This window comes from Sorex araneus, chromosome X (assembly GCF_027595985.1).
Source record: "Sorex araneus isolate mSorAra2 chromosome X, mSorAra2.pri, whole genome shotgun sequence".
NCBI classification, from domain to species: Eukaryota; Metazoa; Chordata; class Mammalia; order Eulipotyphla; family Soricidae; genus Sorex; species Sorex araneus.
In genome coordinates this window covers 15,265,265-15,285,239 of record NC_073313.1, presented here as the reverse complement: position 1 = coordinate 15,285,239, position 19,975 = coordinate 15,265,265, and the positions used below count along the sequence as shown (strand labels likewise).

The following is a 19,975-nucleotide window of genomic DNA, read 5'->3' as shown; positions in this document are numbered from 1 at the left end:
GCCAAGAACGTCCCATCATGCATTGTCCTTTTGCCGTCCCAAGGTCAACGGCGTGACGGTGCACGGAGCCACGCCCCTGTTCAACGCGTGCTGCAGCGGCAGCGCTCCCTGCGTGAGTGTGTTGCTGCAGTTCGGGGCCAAGGCCCAGCTCGACGCGCACCTGGCTTCCCCCATGCACGAGGCGGTGAAAAGAGGTGACTGAGTCCCCCCGTTATTTGCTCTCGGGACAGTGGAGCCTCCCTCCCAGCCGCGGGAGTCAGGGGTAGCCCGTCTACCATGCAGGGGCTCAGATCACTGCATCTGCGCGCAGCGTGGGGCTAGGAAACACGCAGCGGAAGTGCCAGGGGCTCTGTGTCTCCGGGAAGTACCAGTGGGCAGAACCAGTTCCTAACCCAGGCCTCTCTGTCTCTGTCTCTCTGTCTCTGTCTCTCTCTCCTCTCTCTCTGAAATATACCACTGGGGCAGAACCAGCTCCTCCCATCTTAGGCATTACTCTCCCCGCCTCTCTCTCCTCTCCACGGGGGGGGGGGGGTCACTGTCACTGTTACTGTCACCCCTTTGCTTATGGATTTGCTCGAGCGGGCACCAGTAACGTGTCCATGGTGAGACTTGTTCTTACTGTCTTTTGGCATATGGAATATGCCACGGGGAGCTTGGCGAGATACTCTCAGTAGCTTGCCGGCTCTCCGAAAGGGGCGGAGGAACCCAACCCGGGTCGGCCGCGTGCAAAGTGAACGCCCTACCGGCGTAGAGCGTTCCCCTTGCACGCGGCCAGCCCGGGTTCAATTCCCAGCATCCCATATGGTCCCCCGAGTACCGCCAGGACTAATTCCTGAATGTAAAGCCAGGAGTAACCCTTGTGAATCTGAGTAACCTTTGTGAATCTCCGGGTGTGACCCAAAAAGCAAAGAAGGCCACAGAGAATGCTCTGGGCAAGGTATTTGGTCATGTTTGACCAAACAAGATAATTGAACTTGGTAGGTACGGTGAAAATTCTTGTACCAGGGGAGTAAATTATATTACTGAGTTTTAAAGATGACTTACAGGCCCTTCTATTCTCAGCTTTGAAATGAGGTTTTTTTTTTTTTAAAGTTAATTTGAGGAATTTCAAAACTCTCTGCGTAGGCTCGACATGACATGAGTATGCCACTGAACAGAATAAAGACGCCGTTGAAAGGTCCTGGCTTTGGGAAAGCTCCTTCCCTCGGAGCTTCGGATCTGTGTAGTCCGGCGGGAATTTGCTTATGTGGAGATCCCAGAAACAATGCAGACTCAGAAAATTGTCCAACAGTGCCCTCTCGTGGTGTAATTGGGGAACGAACGTCTTTATTTCAAAGGCAATAGTGAAATATATTTCTTGGTATTCATATTTTACAAAGGGTTAAGTTAAATGATAGGAAAACAGTCAAATCTCAGTGTCTCTATGGATTTCATTTATTTTAAATTGTTTATTGGTTACAAAGGATGTTAGTCATTTCCTAAAGTTCAATTAAGTCATTTCCGTGTAGGGAAAGTGTCTACTTTGGAAATGCGGTTTAAAACATTTTTTTTTTACTATTTAAGTAAAATATATTATTTGAGTTTCTTTCCAAATAGTAAAAATGAATAAATATTTGGATTTTTAAAATTTGAATTCCTAAAGTAAGTGTCAGTGTTTGGATATATATGTATATATGTATATGCTGTCACAAACACTGAATTCATGTGTTCATGTGTTTATTTATATATTTCTTCTACATTGTAGCAGTGTGTTAGAGATCAATGTCCACAGAATTAAAACATAAATAGGAAGTTTATGATGTATGTTATATTAGTATTAGTCACTGCATTTTAAAAAAAATTTTATTGAATCACCATGTCGAGGGTTACATAGTTCTCAGGATTATGTCAATTATACAATACTCAAACACCCTTCCCTTCACCAGTGCCCCTATTCCATCACCAACCACCCCAGTATACCTCCCGCCCCCTCCCGCCCCCCCCTCCCCGCCCTTGTAATTGATAAGTTTCGTTTCGTTTACGCTTTATCTTGGTTACATTCCATGTTTCAACACATAACTCGCTATTGTTGCTGGGGTTTCCTGCCAAAAGGAAAAAGACAGTCCTATTGTCAAGGAATCATTTGATAGTTCTCCATTGCTGAGAATGTAAAGATATTAAGTCCCGTTGTTTGTTACATAACTTTTCTATTTTTCCCCCCTCGTCTCGCGCCACCGAGTTCACGCCTGTTTAGTATTCACCACGCTGCCTGACAAAGGAAAAAAAAACCGGAAAAGATGGTTATTTCCCGTCATCAGCCGGCGTGGAGCTCTGGCTTAGTTGATAGTCTGGTAGAAAGTCTGCAGTTTCTGGAAGCAAAAGTAGTGTGCTGGTATCGGCCCCGACTCGAGATTCCACTAGCGTCCCGCTGTTCCATGTACATAATACTTTATTCCCTTGTATCCCATTCCCATGCCACCAGGTCCGTGTCAACTTAATGGACATCATACTATGGTTAACGCCACGCCGCGTTTCTTCCCAAGAAAGAAGGATATTTCTTCTCAGCTGGCGTGGGGATATGGCTTAGTTCAATCTAGAGAGATGGCTACCATTTTGGTTGCCTTCAATATTTCAACAAAAAACTTACTATTCTTGTTAGGGTTTCCCACCAAAGTCTGACCCGTTAAAAAGGAACCATTTCATATTGCTGACAAATCACATACTGCAGGTTGTTCAGTGGGCTGCTGGTGTCCAAAGCAGCTCCCTTGTCCTCCTCAGTCATACTGGAGCGGCGGGCGCGGCGAAGTGGACTAGTCACTGCATTTTATACATTCGTTTGTTAACTCCCTAAGAATATGTTAGCTTACTGAAACTAGATTTGTTCTTCTGCCAAAAAGACAAAACATTCTAAATAATTTATTATATACTCTGTAATATCCGGCAGATATAGGTATTAATTGGCTATTATTTCTGGACTCTTAGAACTTATTATTATTATTATTATTTGCTTTTTGGGTAACACCCGGCAATGCACAGGGATTACTCCTGGCTTTGCACTCAGGAATTACTCCAGGCCGTGCTCAGGGAACCATATGGGATGCTGGGAATCGAACCTGGGTCGGCCGTGTGCAAGGCAAACACCCTACCCGCTGTGCTATCGCTCCAGCCCCTGGACTCTTAGAACTTTAAATCCCAGTGAACAAGCTGGGTCAGTCAGAGTCAATATTCTGACATATAGATGCTATAATAGATGTAATTATATGAAAAATATTTTTAATCTATAGAGCCCTTATTTGTACACTTTCTGTTGTTGTTTGGGCCACACCTAGCTGTGCTGAGGGCTTACTCCTGACTTTGAGCTCAGGGATCACTTACTGAGGGGCCAATTGGGTCTGGAGGAGACAAGCTCCTGACCCCTGTACTATCTCTCCGGCCCCTATTTATACATTTTAAACGTATGCTTATATGTCATTCTAGATCTGTAGCACTGTCATTCCATTGTTCATCGATTTGCTCGAGTGGGCACCAGTGACGTCTCCATTGTGAGACTTGTTGTGACTGTTTTTGGCATATCGAATACGCCATGGGGAGCTTGCCAGGCTCTGCTGTGTGGGCAGGATACTCTAGGTAGCTTGCCAGTCTCTCCCAAAAGGAAGGAGGAATCGAACCTGGGTTGGCTGTGTGCAAGGCAAATGCCCTATCTGCTGTGCTGCCGCTCCAGTCCATATGTCATTCAGGTTTAATAAATCAAGTACATCTAAAGAGAATCTTATGTTTGAGTTAGCTCTAAAGAACAAGTTGGTTAAGTTCATCAGTGATGACAAGATATTTAAGGAAACACTTAGATCTTCAAAGAGAACAAACTTTTTTTTACAAGCTCCCATCAATTCCTCAAAAGCATTAGCTACTGAACGAATCATTTATCTGCTGCAAATGACATCTCCCTCTTCACGGGGAAAAACTCTCTAAAGACAAGGCTTGCTTACATAGTTCTCAGTGACCACTAAATTTGCAAGTGTATTTCAGTGTGTTCTCGACTACAGGCCTTGCGTTAATTCTTAGGAGCGCCTTCCATCCTAACTACAACAAGGAGGTTTTTTCCTGTCTCCTGAGCCCCTCCAGGCAAACTCCTACCCCTGGGGGAAGACAGGACTGAAGATATCAGTATTGGGCCTTGGGTTTGAGTACTGTCTTCTCGCAGCAGTGCCAGGCTCACGCGAGATCCCGTGTGAGTCTTGTAGACTCCAACTAGAACCCTGTGGCTTCGTCCTTCACTGTGATTTTTGTTGAGTTGGTGGTGTCTCTGGGGCTGCTCATGGAGGAATTAATAGAGGTAACACCAGCACACTTTGGTTTTCTGGTGGCTTTATTTAGGACTTGGGGGGAGCTTGAGTTCAGTTTCTCTGCCCCCCCCTCCCCGCTTCTTATTTGTCTTTTTTTTTTGGCTTTTTGGGTCACACTTTTTGGGTCAATGCACAGGGGTTACTCCTGGCTCTGCACTTAGGAATCACTCCTGGCCGTGCTCGGGGACCCTATGGGATGCTGGGAATCGAACCCGGGTTGGCCGCGTGCAAGGCAAACGCCCTACCCAATGTGCTATCACTCCAGGCCCGCCCGGGGTTTCGTTCACCCACCCAAATCGCGGTTGTTTCCTGAGCCAGCTGCAGAAGAGCGCCCCCTAGTGGTGCTCAGAATCCATGTCCCCCTTGCTTGAGTGACGCTGTCTTGTGTTCCACCAGGTCACATTGAATGTGTGGAGATTCTGCTGGCAAACAACACCGACATTGACCAAGAACTGCCTCAGCTTGGAACGCCTCTGTATGTGGCCTGCACCTACCAGAAGGTAGAGTGTGTGAAGAAACTTCTAGAACTAGGTAATTCCCAGACATCTTTTCATTAGAAATATCTATTAACTATGTTGTTTTCCCATGGCTTCAGAAAGAAAGTTCTTGTCAAGCTCAACAAAATTCTTTTAAAAAGATTTTTTGGGGGCTGGAGCTATAGCACAGAGGGTAGGGTGTTTGCCTTGCATTCGGCCGACCCGGGTTCGATTCCCAGCATCCTATATGGTCCCCTGAGCACCACTAGGGGTAATTCCTGAGTGCAGAGCCAGGAGTGACCCCTGTGCATCGCTGGGTGTGACCCAAAAAGCAAAAAAAAAAAAAAAATTGGACTCAAGTGGTAAAGTATGTGCCTAGCATTTGTGGCCTTCGGTTTGATCCCCAGGTCAGCCTTCGGTTTGACAAATACCAGATATGGCCCCTATGAAAATATTTTGGAAGGGGCTGGAGAGAGAGTACAGAAGGTAAACACCCGCCTTGCATACAGCTCGTCCTGTTTGGATCCACATTTGGGCCTAAGTACCACCAGAGGTCACTCTTGAGCGCAGAATCAGGAATAGTCCCTGAACACCACAGGGTAGGGGCCAAATCCATCCCCCACCGCTGCCCCATTTTTCTTTGAAACCCTTAGTAGGGCTTGCTGGGGTGCTCAGCTTAAGTCACGTTTCCCGAGAGATGTGAGTTATGCCATGACCTCCGAGAGGTCCTTTCTCTACAGACACTATCTCGGAGAAGTCCTGTGCATTCCCCCATTGACATCTGGTGTTGAATTGTGGCCATCTGCTTTGTTAAGGGGCCAGCGTGGATCAGGGCCAGTGGTTGGACACCCCATTGCATGCCGCCGCGAGGCAGTCCAGTGCGGAAATCGTCCAGCTGCTGCTAGACTACGGAGCTAACCTGACGTGCCGAAATGCTCAGGGCAAGAACGCCCTTGACCTGGCGACTCCCAAAAGCAGTGTGGAGCAGACGTTGCTGCTTCAGGAAGGTGAGGATCCAGCGGTCTGCAAAGCCCCTTTCTGTCTGCTCCAAAGCCTTGTACCAGCGAGAGGGCCTGGGCTCTGTACTGGCTCCCTCAGAACACGAGGCCGTTCCCAACAACTGCCCCATGGCACCGTATCTGCCATCCCAAGAACTAGGTATCCACCTGGCAAAGGCTTGCGGGCCAGGTGTCCCGGCATAAGGACAGGACGGAGTAGACCAAATAGAGCCTGGTGACGTTGGGAGGGGACTCGGGGGAAGGAGGAGTCCTGGGTTAGACTACAGAGTGGACACAGAGTGAGAGAGCAGACTAAAGGGCCAGCGGGGCTGCCTGCTCTCTGCAGCAGAGAGAGGGTGGGCCTGCACGCATCCGGCCTCGCTGGCATTTCCACCCTGGGCCAGTGCAACTGTGGATGCTCTGGCTTTCAGCTGCAACAGAGAGACGCACTCTGACCCTGCACAAAGGGTGCCATCTGAGTTCGTGTGGGGCAGTTGTCTGCTCGGGAGAATAGTAAAGACCATCGCGCCAGCTTTGCGTCTCTCCAGCGCTGAGCCGAATTCTACACACAGATTAATCTCTCGGCTGAGTTCTACACACAGATTAATCTCCTGGAATTCCTCCGACTTGAAAGCCCCATGAACTTTAGAGGAACCCCAGCTGCAAAGGGGGGGGGAACGAGAGACACAAAGCAATGGGCTTGAAACGCTTCACATTGTTGCAAAGAAGAACTAGGATTTGAGCCAAACAGTCTGACTCCAGATTGTACCCCTCAATCCTAACATTTCCAAAACAACTTCTCGGGGGGTTGGGTTTGACTCCACCCACCAGCTCCAGTTCGTGAGCCATCTGCCCATCCCATATATCTTCTGCATGGTTCCCCAGTTTAGGGGACTCACCTTTAGTTCAGCGCCTCTAGAGCTTTAACCCACACATAAACCACCTTGGGGTCTCGTGCCTGGGCTGGGTCGGTGTCTGGAGCTCTGCATGGCCACAGGCTCCTGAGGAAATCTGCCATGGCTGGTCAGCAGCCACACTTTGAATACCACTAACCTCATGTCTCGAGGATTGCCCAGAGCTCGGGCCTTTAAGGATTATTCTTTTATTCCCACCCCTTGGAAGAATTCCATGCCAGCTCCCATTTTAGAATCACAAGGTCCTTTTCAAGTGTAAGCTGAGAATATGATTTCCAATAGGAGTCACACCTTGCGTGTGTGGGGTGTGGGGCTTTATCCCTGACACTGGCGGAGAAGGAAAGAAGAGAGAAAGGGAGAGAGAAAACAAAATCAAAAGAGATAGAATTGTTTCTAGTGCCGCAATCTACAGATCTTGTAAGCAGTGCTTTCTGTTCTCTAGCTTAGTAAATATAACCGTTTTGTTCTTGGACAAGGCACAATCAGTCACATCAGAGTACACCCAGGCACCTTCTCGGGGGCGGAGCAGGCCTGATTCCTGATTTCTTTCTAGAGGGGTTGTGCTTGGGTATCTGGTAGAGATGTTGTCCACACTTGCGTCCTAGGTTCAGAATTAAGGTCCAGTGCCTTCCAAGGTGGCTTTCTTTGGTTCTTTGTTAAAGTAATGTTTTTTTTTTGTTTCATTCTTTTTTAATTTTTTTTATCGAATCACTGTAAGATAGACCATTACAAAAGCTGTTCATGATTGGGTTTCAGTTGTACAATGATCCAACACCCATCCCTCTACCAGTATGCATTTCCCACCATCCATGTTCCCTATTTCTCTCTCACCATCCCCCAACTCCCGCCACCTCCACCCCCCCCCCAGCCTGCCTCTATGGCAGGTCCTTTTCTTCTTTTTCTCTCTCTCCTTTTGTGCATTATGATTTGCAATACAGATACTAAGAGGTCATCATGTTTGTTCAGGGCTTTCAGTATTTTTATCAGGAAAGTAAAGCTGGAGTAGCTTTTAAACTGGGTGGCAGTTTTGGGGGAATAGCTGTGACTGCTGAGACTTCTGGAGGTACAAGAGGTGGGAGAGGTAGCCCATTATGACTCCCAAGAAAGCCTGGAGATTTCAGTCACAAAACCCACATACCCAAATTTTCAACAGGTTAATATCTCAGTGAGGTCTATTCTGAGACAGTGGAGTCTGGCCAGGGGCATGGCGGTGATTTTGGATTGTGGGAGCAAGCAGCTGTTGGAGACTCTGCTTGGGTGGGCACCAGGCTGACCCCACCCCCCCAACCCCTGATTTACTTCGGTCTGTTTGGCCTTGTGTGGGTCTGAGATTAATTGCTGCTTTTGATCTCTTTCGAGATTTATTTGTGCGTTTCTGAAGCAAGGCCGATAAATGAGTTTGTATGGCTGAGCCAGAGGTCAGAGGTGGTTTGTGGGTGTGTCTTCCACATACCTAACTTTTGGCCTTTTAATTTCTCGGGAAACTTGGTCTCAAGTTGTTGGGGTCCAGCCAGAAACACAGCGGCAGTTTTGGATTATCAGGAAGTCTGAAGGTACCATCAGGCTGCTGATGTGCTCATCCCACAGGCACAGGATCCCAGGTGGCATTCTATCACACAAACGCTCCTTAGCAATCCAAGTGTCACAAGGATGGTGAAGGGATGTTACCACATGGTCTGGTTGGGTAAGAAAAGTCCTCAGTTCTTGCATGTGATCATCCAAGAATTTAATGTAGCTTCTACAAACAAGTTCCAGAACAAAGCACACGTGGTTATCTAAGCATCATACATTCTGGAGAGGGGAGTGGGTCACCCAAGTGCCAGAGCGGACCTGCTATGGTCAAGCAGTATTGTATTTTAGTGTGGCCTTAAGGTGGATTAGGTGGTCATATCGCACTGGGGTGAGTTCCTGCTTCATTCATTTTCCTGGCAAGAGTGTAAAAGGCAGTAGTGGCTGCTGATAATAATCTGTACGATGAGGGGTACACATGCCTTTGTATATATGCCTTTGTACATGTGCCTTTGCTGCATATGTCAGGGGGAGATTGGAAAATAAAAACTTATCCCTCAGTGTAACAAGTTCCTCCAAAGGGTTAAGGCCAGTATTAGTATATTTACCTATGCCTTTTTTCTAGAGAAGCATGGAATTTTCATAGGGTTCCTGGCTTATGGCTGACCCCTTAGAATAATTGCATGGCTTAGTCTTATTAACCCAAAGGCCTTCTTTAATAACTACCAAAAAGTGAGCTTGAGGCCATCTCTCATGAGGGTCATTGTGGTTTCATGACCGGAACTGCTGCCCCCCATCCTCCCCTCTCCCCTCCCCAACATTCATAACTTTGTCTCTGGTAGTGCTTGATCTAAGATAATCATGAAGTCCTTCTAGGACAACTCATAGACCAGGGTTGAATGTTGAAAAAACTCACAGGATTTGGCGTGTTCGGCTGAGAGTTTACTCAGTCTTGTTTAATCTGTTTTAGTTCTAAGATGGTAAAAGGAATTTTGAATCCACTGGGGCCCAAATTTGGTGGAAGATTTCACTAAAAGGCACACCTTTGAGACCAGAATAAGGAAAGGCAGAGGAAGATGGAAAGGTAGGAGACCAGAATAAGGAAAGGCAGAGGAAGATGGAAAGGTAGGGTAAAGGGAAGTAAGAACTGAAGGGGTATGAAAGGAGATAGAATAGAGAGATGGGATAGAGTAGACTCCTCCAGGAGTGCTTGTGGTTGTATGGTTGGATGACATACAACCAGACAGTTCTGATATAGATGTAGTTTGGCAAGAGTCTGAGAACCATGGGTGAGTTTAGGGGACTGGGTCCAACTTAGAGTTCTGTAAAGGGATTCTTTTTCTGTTGAGGCAAGGAAAAACTGCACATAAGGAACTTCACGCTATTTCCCCTGCTTTCTGTCCAACAGATCAAGTTATAAAATAATGTTGGGATGAAGTCTACAATTAGATGGCCACTTTTATTGGTTTTCTAGTTCGTGTTGGGGCCAGGCTGGATTACAGAAAAAGATCAGTTGCGTATTTCTTAAGCATAGCAGGATCAAAAGCAGACCAGATCTTAAGGATACAGCCAAGGGGGTGTCAGAGGAAAGAACAGCGATTTAGCTTCCCATCTGGGGGAGACAAAGCCAAGGAGAGGCTGAAAAGAGATCAAGAGTTAGCGTGACCCTCTCACACTGCCGTCACAGTCCCAGGAAGCAGGTCACAAGGGGCTCTACTTCTGTGAGGTAAATCACAATGACCCATCCCCATGACCCCTGACACAGATGCTCTGGGCCCAGGATTGGGTGTTAATGCCCGAGAAGGTTCCTGGGACGAGGTGTACTGACTCTCTCATTCCCATCAGGATGCCGCTGCAGGTTATAACTCAATGAGAAAAATTGCTGTAAGCTTATAAGAAGTAAAACATCAAGTTCCAACCAAAATCATTTAAAGTTAGGCTCAAAAAAATCCCTTTGATCTAGTGTAGCTTGACCATAATTTCATAAGGACTCTCCCCACATATACACTCCTTCCTGATTTATTGAGTTTTCAACTTTATCCTGTCTCTTGAAAATGATTTTGTTGGTCCTTTCTATATGCAAAACTCTTGTCCTTTGCCCTCTCTTATCCAAAAAAAAAACCCAACATTTTTAAAAATAATTCTTCTTCTTTTTTTTCTTTTTGGGTCACACCTGGCGATGCACAGGGGTTCCTCCTGGCTCTGCACTCAGGAATCACTCCTGGCAGTGCTCAGGGGACCATATGGAATGCAGGGAATTGAACCCAGGTCGGCCACGTGCAAGGCAAACTCCCTACCTGCTGTGCTACCGTTCCAGCCCCCCCCAACGTGTTTTTATCTTTCTGTTCTGACCCATTTTATACAAATACAAAATATATATGTAAATTTATATATATTTACATATTATATATAATTTACATGTTATACACATATAAGATGGGTGAGAAAAGAATTTTCTCCACCTTCCACCCAAGCCCCCTGCTCCCTTTCCACAAGCCAAGGATGATTTTATTTTTAGAACATTAAAAAAACTCTGTTCTGATTTGTTTCTTTGGTTTCCAATTAGCAAAACTGACTCACAGCAGAAGTCAGTAAAGGCTTCAGTATTGCAGGTGCAAGATAAGTTAATAAGAAGGTTCCAGTTAGGGGAGGACAATGAGTAACGTTTCAGTTGTTTGAACTGAGGTGAAGGTCAAATGTTTTTTTGACTGCTTCTTCTGCCTTGTGGGAGGGGAAGGGGTTTGGGTTCATGAGAGCCAGCTTGTCCTGCAGAATCTGAGGCCTGGGTGAAATTGTTTGCTTTTAGCTTCCTTTCCAGGGACCAAAAACACGCACAGAAGAGAAAACTCCAAGTAACCCAGCAGATTTCCTGACCTCAGTTGCCCATAAGGAACCAAGTTTGACAGAGATTCGCAGCAGCCAAGTGTCAGTGTGAATTTCATGCAGTGAAGGTGCTTGTAGATGGTGGGGGGAATATAAAAAAGATGGGTCATGAGCAGAAATAAGGAGACAATCATGGAGAAACAAGATGGGTTATTTCGTTACTTCTCCAGGCCTCAGTATTCAGGGCAAGGGGTTTAGGATAAGTTATCGACATTCTCAAAACAGGCCAGGCTTTTGTGCCACAGCATTTGCTGAAAAGATAATGATAAACAAAGCTCTTCTTTGAGTGTTTAGGCACAAGGCAGAGACCAACTCAATACGAGTGGGAACGGCAGGAGAGAAAAGGACAGAAGGGTCCACCCAGAAGAGAGGAAAGCGCAGATGACCTCAACCGGCAGGCGCTCTGTGTAATGTCATCTGAATCAGGGCACCAAGGACGACACGGGGATGTGGCCAGAATGTCACTGTGTGGACCAGTTGGGTGATGGTTCCTGTGTTTCATCAGCAGAACAATTAACCAGTTCCACAGCAACAAATCAAGCAGTTCTTTCAGCATCGGACATTCCAGAGAGGGGAGTGTGTCGACCCTGCAAATTGTAGCTGACATCCCTTTAAGCATAGAATGCTCCGAAAATTAGAAGTGGGTTCACTGTGGGAATTGGAGCTGACCCACAGTGCCCAAGCAGTACTTTTTTTTTCCTAGTATAGTCTGAGGGTGAATTAGGTGATTGCATCACACTGGGGAGCGAGTTTAGGTGGGTCTTAGGCGAATAGTTCACACATGTGGATTATATAACCAAATTGCTTATGTGCATGCACTACCCATTATGTGTACAGAAAAGCCCTCCAGAGGGGACAAAACCCACAATGACAATCATACAATAAAGAGTTGTTAATGAGGTGGGTGCTCTGAGGATATATTGGGCCTGTCTGTGCATTCTCTGGGCTGGAAGGCTCCTGTTATTCTTTGTCCTTCACTTTTATCAGGGGGTTCCCGGGCTCAATTACATCCCTATTAGGCCCAAGACAACTCCCCCTCTCCTTGGCCTTGTCTCACTCTTATGCTCTCATCTCATTTTCTGCCTCTAAAACAACCCCCAATTCCTCTAAGTACAGCAATCCTGGTATTATCTGGCTCTGGGCACCTGCAACCACCATTTCTCATGGGGTGGAGGATTTTCTTGAAGAGGAAACTTTGTGGATCTACTTGAAGAGATCTCTCTTCAAAAGTCAGGTTAGGAAAGAATGGTGCATTCCAAATGGCCCTGGATAGAAGCATCCCCTCTCTGGAAGCCCATTTGGTCTATTAAACCCTGTTTTTGATGCTTCAAAACTTATCATTCTTGAGGACTCAAAGTCATTCAAAGCCCTGGGCATGATGACTCTGATTCCCTGGAACTGAGGTTTGGGGTTTAACAGGGTCTGTGTGAGGTGAGTTCTTTTCTTCTATTGAGCTGAGATCCTGTGAGTTGGGACACAGACAGAACTGCCTTATGGGCAGCTAGCCCCAGGAGGTTCAGGGGACACTGGGGCCCTCGTGTCAGCCCCTGTTGCATCTCCTAACACTGCCTCTGTCCCCACAGACATTTGCTTCCTACTGATACTCTCTGGGCAGTTTTCACTCCTCCACTTCTCTGTATCAGGGTCCTGCCTGCTCAGTGCTTCCATTACTGTTTTCTCAGCCAGTCTGGTGCATGCAGTAAATCAATGAAGCAAATTCCCTTTGGACCAGATACTGCATCTGTCTCTGGTTAGACTTCTATATAGCTAAGGAGGTTACCATCTCTAGAATATAATTACTAATTACTCTCTCAGACTTCAAGAAACGTGGCCCCACCCAAAGAGGCTATTTGGAGAGGGACAGACATAGGACTGCACTCATTTGTGGAGTATAGAAGAACATCACATGAGACTGACACCCAAGGACAGTAGATAGATAAAAGGGCCAGGAGGATTGCCCCATTGTGGGAAGACTGCTTCATGAGTGGAGGGGACAAGGCAGATGGAATAGAGAAGGGATCACTAAGAAAACGATGCCTGGAGTAATCAGTCAGGATGGGAGATGTGTGCTGAAAGTAGATAATGGACCAAACATGATGACCTCTCAGTGTCTGTGTTGCAAGCCATAATGCCCAAAAGTACAGGGAGAGTATGGGGAATATTGTCTGCCATGGAGGCAGGGGGAGGGTGAGAAAGGGGGGGGTATACCTGGAATATCAATGGAGGGGAATGTGCACTGGTGGAGGGATGGGTGTTTGATCATTGTGAGATTGTAACCCATACATGAAAGCTTGTAACTATCTCATGGTGATTCAATAAAATTAAAAAAAAAACATGACTAATAAAAAACAAATACTAATCATAAAAACAAAACAAAACAGAGGCTCTTTTGGATCCTGTGTGTCTTTAGGGTCTAGTTCTTGTCTAATTTCTACAAGTTCAAGCCTCTCTTAAACTTCTAGGGAGCTTCAACCTCTTCTCTGCCCTCACATTGCCCCTCCACCACCACCCCCAACCCAATACAGTGGACCCACACTATTTTTCTTCCTTCCTCAGGCCCACCTACTCTTTCCAAGCTCTGCCGCCTGTGCGTCCGGAAGTGCTTGGGTCGACCCTGTCATCAAACTGTCTGCCAACTGTGTCTGCCAGAGCCACTGGAAAGATTCCTTCTGTATCAGTAGTACCAACTCTCCATCGGAAGAAACGTGGAAATAATCGGTTGTCACCTAGTGTAGATGCCTAAGAGTTAGTGTCTTCATTTGAGCTAAGCCAATTAGAAGAAATCTTTGGTGAATGGGTAGGTTAATGTTCTAATTAAACAGAAGGCAACCAGAAATGTTTGTTTTTTCAGCTCTTATTGTTAAGAAACTTCAAAAATAAACCTGTGAAGTAGAGTGAAAATAAGAAGTGATTTTTGATGATTTCTTATCCTTAGGACAAGCTGAACACCAGTCCGAATATTGTGGAGAAACATGCAAATCTGGGTAAATAAGATCATGATGAATGTTAAGTATTCTAAGATGTATTTCTGATTTAGTTTTGTCCTCCTTCCCCTTTCCTTCTATGAATAAATTTCTGCTATTATTTGATTTACCTGCCTTTTTATATATATAAAAAGCTAAATATTTAAAAATCACAGTGAAGTGATGCTTACAATTGACTGATGCCCTCGTTCATAAGACAGGTGTGGGGAGATATGAGCTCACCCAGAGACTGGAATCTCTTGCTCACTTCTGGTGGGTATTTGATGGACATCTTTTTGCCTATTGTTGGTACTAGTGGGAGTGTGAGGCACATCCAACAGGACAAGGGATGGAACCCAGGGCCTCACATGAAAAAGAACACATGAAAAGCCTGTGTTCTATTTCTTGTTCCACACTCAGGCCCTAAAGAGAATTATTATAAGGATTACTGTTATGATTCAGTGACTATAGTGATATAGTAATATTTTGTGTCAAAAGTGCATTTTTTATTTCTGATGATTATAAAATTAATTTCAAGAATCTGTCTTCTCCTTCTCCCCAAGTTTTCTGAATCTTTCTCAACGGGGCACAGTTTCGCCCTATCTCTTACCCTCCAAGTAGGGATATTTGACAAATGGCCAAAAGACACATGAAAAAATGTTCATCATCACTAATTATCAGGGAGATGCAGATCAAAACAACAATGAGATATCATCTCACACCACAGAGACTGGCCCACATCCCAAAGAACAAAAGCAACCGGTGTTGGCGTGGATGTGGGGAGAAAGGGACTCTCCTTCACTGCTGGTGGGAATGCCGACTGGTTCAGCCCTTTTGGAAAACAATATGGACGATTCTCAAAAAGTTAGAAATTGAGCTCCCATTTGACCCAGCAATAGCACTCCTGGGAATATATCCCGGAGAGGCAAAAAGGTATAGTAGAGATGACATCTGCATTTCCATGTTCATTGCCGCTCTGTTTACTATAGCCACAATATGGAAAAAACCAGAGTGCCCGAAAACAGATGATTGGCTAAAGAAACTCTGGTATATTTACACAATGGAATACTACGTAGCTGTCAGAAAACATGAAGTCATGAAATTTGCATATAAGTGGATCAACATGGAAAGTATCATGCTGAGTGAAATGAGTCAGAAAGAAAGAGACAGACATAGAAAGATTGCACTCATATGTGGAATATAAAGTAGCTGAGAGGTACAAGCTTACAATGTTGCGATTCCTGGCAGACATCTCTCTGGACTTAGTTACTAAAATACTAAAATACAGAAATCCAAAACTATGCTGCTTCTGGTGCGGCCTCCTGACCTCATATCTCTTCATTCTCAGCAATGGAAAACAAATTACCAAATGCTTTCTTTTCAGCAGATCGACTTTAGGGGGGAGAAACTCCAAATCAATAATAGTGAATTTTTTGTTTAAATATTGAATGTAATCAAAGTAAAGTGAAAGTAAAGTGAAATTTACCAGTTACACATGCGGGGTGGGGGGCTGGGGAGGTGGGGGGAAGGGGGGAGGTATATCGTGATTCTTGGTGGTGGAATATGTGCACTGGTGAAGGGATGGGTGTTTGAGCATTGTATAACTGAGACTTTAACCTGAAAGCTTTGTAACTTTCCACATGGTGAATCAATAAAAGAATTAAAAAATAAATAAATAAATAAAATTAAAAAAAAATTGCTTATAGAATATTGAAATTATCCAAACCTTTAGCAATGTTTAAAAATATATCAGTATCACATGCATTTGTAAAGGAGATGCTAAGAAAAACATTTAGATTATTAATCACTATGCACTTACTCTAAGGTATGGATTATATTACATGGGGGGCAAGACAAGATCAAAACTCACTACTATTGTCAGGTAGGCTTCCAAGCCGAGGAGTAAACTTCCTGGTACTTATCTCTACTATTCTTGGGTATTATTCTCCCATTCTGTTCCTTTTGTATTCCACAGATGAGTGCAATCTTTCTATGTCTGTCTCTCTCTTTCTGACTCATTTCACTTAACATGATATTTTCCATGTTGATACACTTACATACAAATTTCATGACTTCATCTTTTCTGACAGCTGCATGGTATTCCATTGTGTAGATGTACCAAAGTTTCTTTAACCAGTCATCTGTTCTTGGGCACTTGGGATTTTTTCCAGATTCTGGCTATTGTAAACAGTGCAGCAATGAACATACAAGTGCAGATGTAATTTCTACTATACTTTTTTTGTATCTCTGGGATATATTCCCAAAGTGGTATTGCTAGGTCAAATGGGAGCTTTATTCCTAATTTTTTGAGAAATGTCCATCCTGTTTTCCAAAAGGGCTGAACCAGTCAGCATTCCCACCAGCAATGAAGGACAGTCCCTTTCTCCCCACATCCAGGCCAACACCAGTTGCTTTGTTCTTTGGAATCAAAAACTAACTCTTGAAGAATTTGTTTTCATAAATTATGTAAGAAGACAATTTTACAAATCTTGTGGAATGTACAGAATATTAAAAAATGCATGGAAGAAGATATAATTTAGTCTGTTCCAAATATTAAACTCAGCTGATATATTAAGTATATATATATCAATAAACTTATTAAAATACCTCTTGATAAGTATATATATATATATATACAAGTTACTAATAGGAAAAAGCTAGCAAGAAGAATAAGTAAGAAACTTGGAGAGGGTGACACACAAATGAACAACCATTAGAAAAATATTAGAGGGGCTGGAGCAATACCACAGCGGGTAGGGCGTTTGCCTTGCATGCGGCAGACCCGGGTTTGATTCCCAGCACCCCATATGGTCCCCTGAGCACCGCTAGGGGTAATTCCTGAGTGCAAAGCCAGGAGTAGCCCCTGTGCATCGCCAGGTGTGACCCAAAAAGCAAAAAAAAAAAAAAGAGAGAGAGAGAGAAAAGACAAATATTAAAGACTGGGAGATAGTGCAGTGGTAGGACACCCTGACCTGGGTTTGATTCCTGGAATAGACGTCTCCTGAGCCTCACCAGATGCAGCCCTGGAAATCCCTGAACACCTCTGGTCCATCCCTGAAGGCCCCTGAGCACCGCCTGCTGTAACCCTGGCAACCCCTAGAACCATCAGTGTGGTTCAGGTATCTCCAGCACTGTTATGCCCAAGCGTTATCACATGCTCAGGCCCTTGCACTGAACTTCTGCCCCAGTAGCTCTGGCTGAGAATGGCTGGTGGGGTCCCTGGATTCCTGAGGACTGCTTGGGGGACAAACCATTTCCACTGATGAGAAAGAAAAATGTTGAAGGTGGAAAATTAATTGAGGAAAAGAATGGGTTTCAAAAGGGCCTCTAAGTGTGATTAGAAAGCTCAGAGGAGAAATGTGAGAATCTCTTTCTATCCTAGAATATTCATGAAGAGGAGTCTTTATGTCTTAAAAGTGTTCTCCCTGGGGTTGGAGTGATAGTACAGTGGGTAGGGCGCTTGCCTTGCACGCGGCTGACCCAGGTTCAATCCCCGGCATCCCATATGGTCTCCCGAGCACCGCCAACAGCAATTCCTGAGTGGAGAGTGAGGCGTGCAGTGTTGGACAGCCATCATCTTGCTCTTTGTGTTAAGCTGTTGGAGGCTCTAGAGTATCCAGTCTGTGCTTGGTGCTCATGTTCGACCCTTCTGCTTCCAGAACAGGTCCAGATCCCTGCCTCTTGTCTTGGCGATGGTGTCTGAAATTATTCTTGTAGGGATTGGGCACAAGCTAGTACACAAATTCTGTTTGAACCCTGAGTTTTATCAAGCTGTAATTAGGCCATCAAAACAATCACCTGATTTATATGAGATTACTTGCTTTGAGGGGTGTTTTCTTTTCTTTTTTTTCTGCTTTTTGGGTCACACCCGGCGAGGCACAGGGATTATTCCTGGCTCTGCACTCAGGAATTACCCCTGGCGGTGCTCAGGGGACCATATGAGATGCTGGGAATCGAACCCGGGTCGGCCGCGTGCAAGGCAAATGCCCTACCCGATTTGCTATTGCTCCAGCCCCTGTTTTTTTTCTTTAAATTTTTTTTTTAAATTTTATTGAATCACTGTGAGATAGTTACAAGCTTTCATGTTTGGGTTACAATCTCACAATGATCAAACACCCATCCCTCCACCAGTGCACATTCCCCACCACCAATATCCCGGGTATACCCCCCCTTTCTCACCCTCCCTCTGCCTCTATGGCAGACAATATCCCCCATACTCTCTCTCCTTTTGGGCACTATTGCTTGCAACACAGACACTGAGAGGTCATTACGTTTGGTTCATTATCTACTTTCGGCACGCATCTCCCATCCCAACTATTGAGGGGTTTTTCTTAACACTAATAGAGATAATTTCATTTTCCACCGGCTGTGGGATGTTTTATTTCCAAAATGCTCTTTTTTCCCAATTGCAACCATATTGGAATTCCCTAAAATAAGTTCATCATTTTTCCAATTTATTATTATTTTATTTTTTTAATTAATAGTTTATTTTTAATTAGTGAGTCAACGTGAGGGTACAGTTACAGATTTATACATTTTTGTGCTCATGTTTCTCCCTTACAAAGTTCGATAACCCATTTTTCCAATACATTTATATCCCACATTTATTATTTGTCACATTTACTATGATGTGCCACATTTATTATTGCATATTCTTACTCAAATGCACTTCTGTAATGGTTGTGAAGAAGAGATATGAGGTCTTTGCCCTAGGAAAGACCTCATTTTGTGTTTTTTTTTCTTTCTTTGGGGTCACACTCGGCTATGTAGAAGGGTTACTCCTGGCGCTGAACTCAGGAATTACTCCTGGCGGTGCTCAGAGGAATATATGGGAGCCAGGAATTGAACCAGGGTCAGCCGCATGCAAGGCAAACGCCCTACCCGCTGTGCTATCACTTCAGCCCTCATTTTGTGTTTGTGGAAGCTACAGTGATTAAGCAACACAAACATTTATAACATCATACCCAGAAGGGATAAGAAGAAAAATACAACAAATTGAGATAAAGGGTTACAGAGGGTCACTGTTTTAGATACACACGGTTCCTGGTCAGGCGACTGTATTTTCCAAGAACTATTCATGAATGTATATAATATTGATAATTCATTTTTACTGGTAAATTTTAGTGATAAATTTAGTGGAGACAGTATAGCTGTTAGGTTGTATGCCTGACCCTAGCTGTATTCCCATTGCTATGTGGTCCCCTGAGCATTGCTAGGTAGAATTCCAGAGTCCCTTAAACATAGTCAGGGATAGTCCTGGAAGACCCAAGCCCCACAAGGATGACCTGAGGAATCCCCAGAATGTTAGGGCCAGAACAGCACTGCCGTTGAGCCCTCACATTGAACCACCATCCTGGATGCTGAAAACAGCGCTGGGGCCCCCATGTCCCCATGACTGAGCACCCCCCAGTCGGCTCCCCCGCCTCCACAAAAAATGAGTCTTAGTAACTTTTTTTTGCCTAACCCAGTGGTGCCCAGGACTTACTCCTGGCAGGGATCAGAGAATCATGTCGGGTGCTGGGGATCAAACCCAGTTGGTTGTATGCCAGGCAAGCACTCTAGTCACTGTACTGAATAGTCCACTCCAGCCTTGAGTAATCTTTTTCAGCATGTTCTCAGTATGTTTTTATTGGAGGGCCTCATTAATATATTAACCCTACTATAAACATATTTTTCACCTCTACTTTTCTCACAAGCTATATTGGGATGAATTTCTAAGTTTCAAACCCTTTGAAATGCTTTCTTTAAATTCTTGTGTCATATTCCTTAGAAATTTCCATATTGTGGGCTAGCTGGATCACCTCTAACATCTTACGATTATAAATAGCACAAGTGTGAACTTCATTTTAATAAATCTTTTCTAACATTTGTAATGTTTAAGAGAATTATTCTAAATGATAGCTTAATAAT

At 44.6% G+C, this 19,975-nt stretch overlaps 1 protein-coding gene across 2 annotated transcripts in view; it reads left to right on the top strand.

The window, feature by feature from the left end:
• ASB11 (ankyrin repeat and SOCS box containing 11) overlaps window positions 1–14,145 on the top strand; it is a 32,475-nt gene extending 18,330 nt beyond the window's left edge. For both annotated transcript variants that reach the window (XM_004612202.2, XM_004612204.2), the window contains exons 4-7: window positions 44–194; window positions 4,719–4,853; window positions 5,614–5,805; window positions 13,659–14,145. In XM_004612202.2, coding sequence (XP_004612259.1) covers window positions 44–194; window positions 4,719–4,853; window positions 5,614–5,805; window positions 13,659–13,783 — 603 coding nt within the window. In that variant the 3' untranslated portion in view covers window positions 13,784–14,145. The remainder of the gene's footprint in view (window positions 1–43; window positions 195–4,718; window positions 4,854–5,613; window positions 5,806–13,658) is intronic.
• The last annotated feature ends 5,830 nt before the right edge of the window (window positions 14,146–19,975 follow it).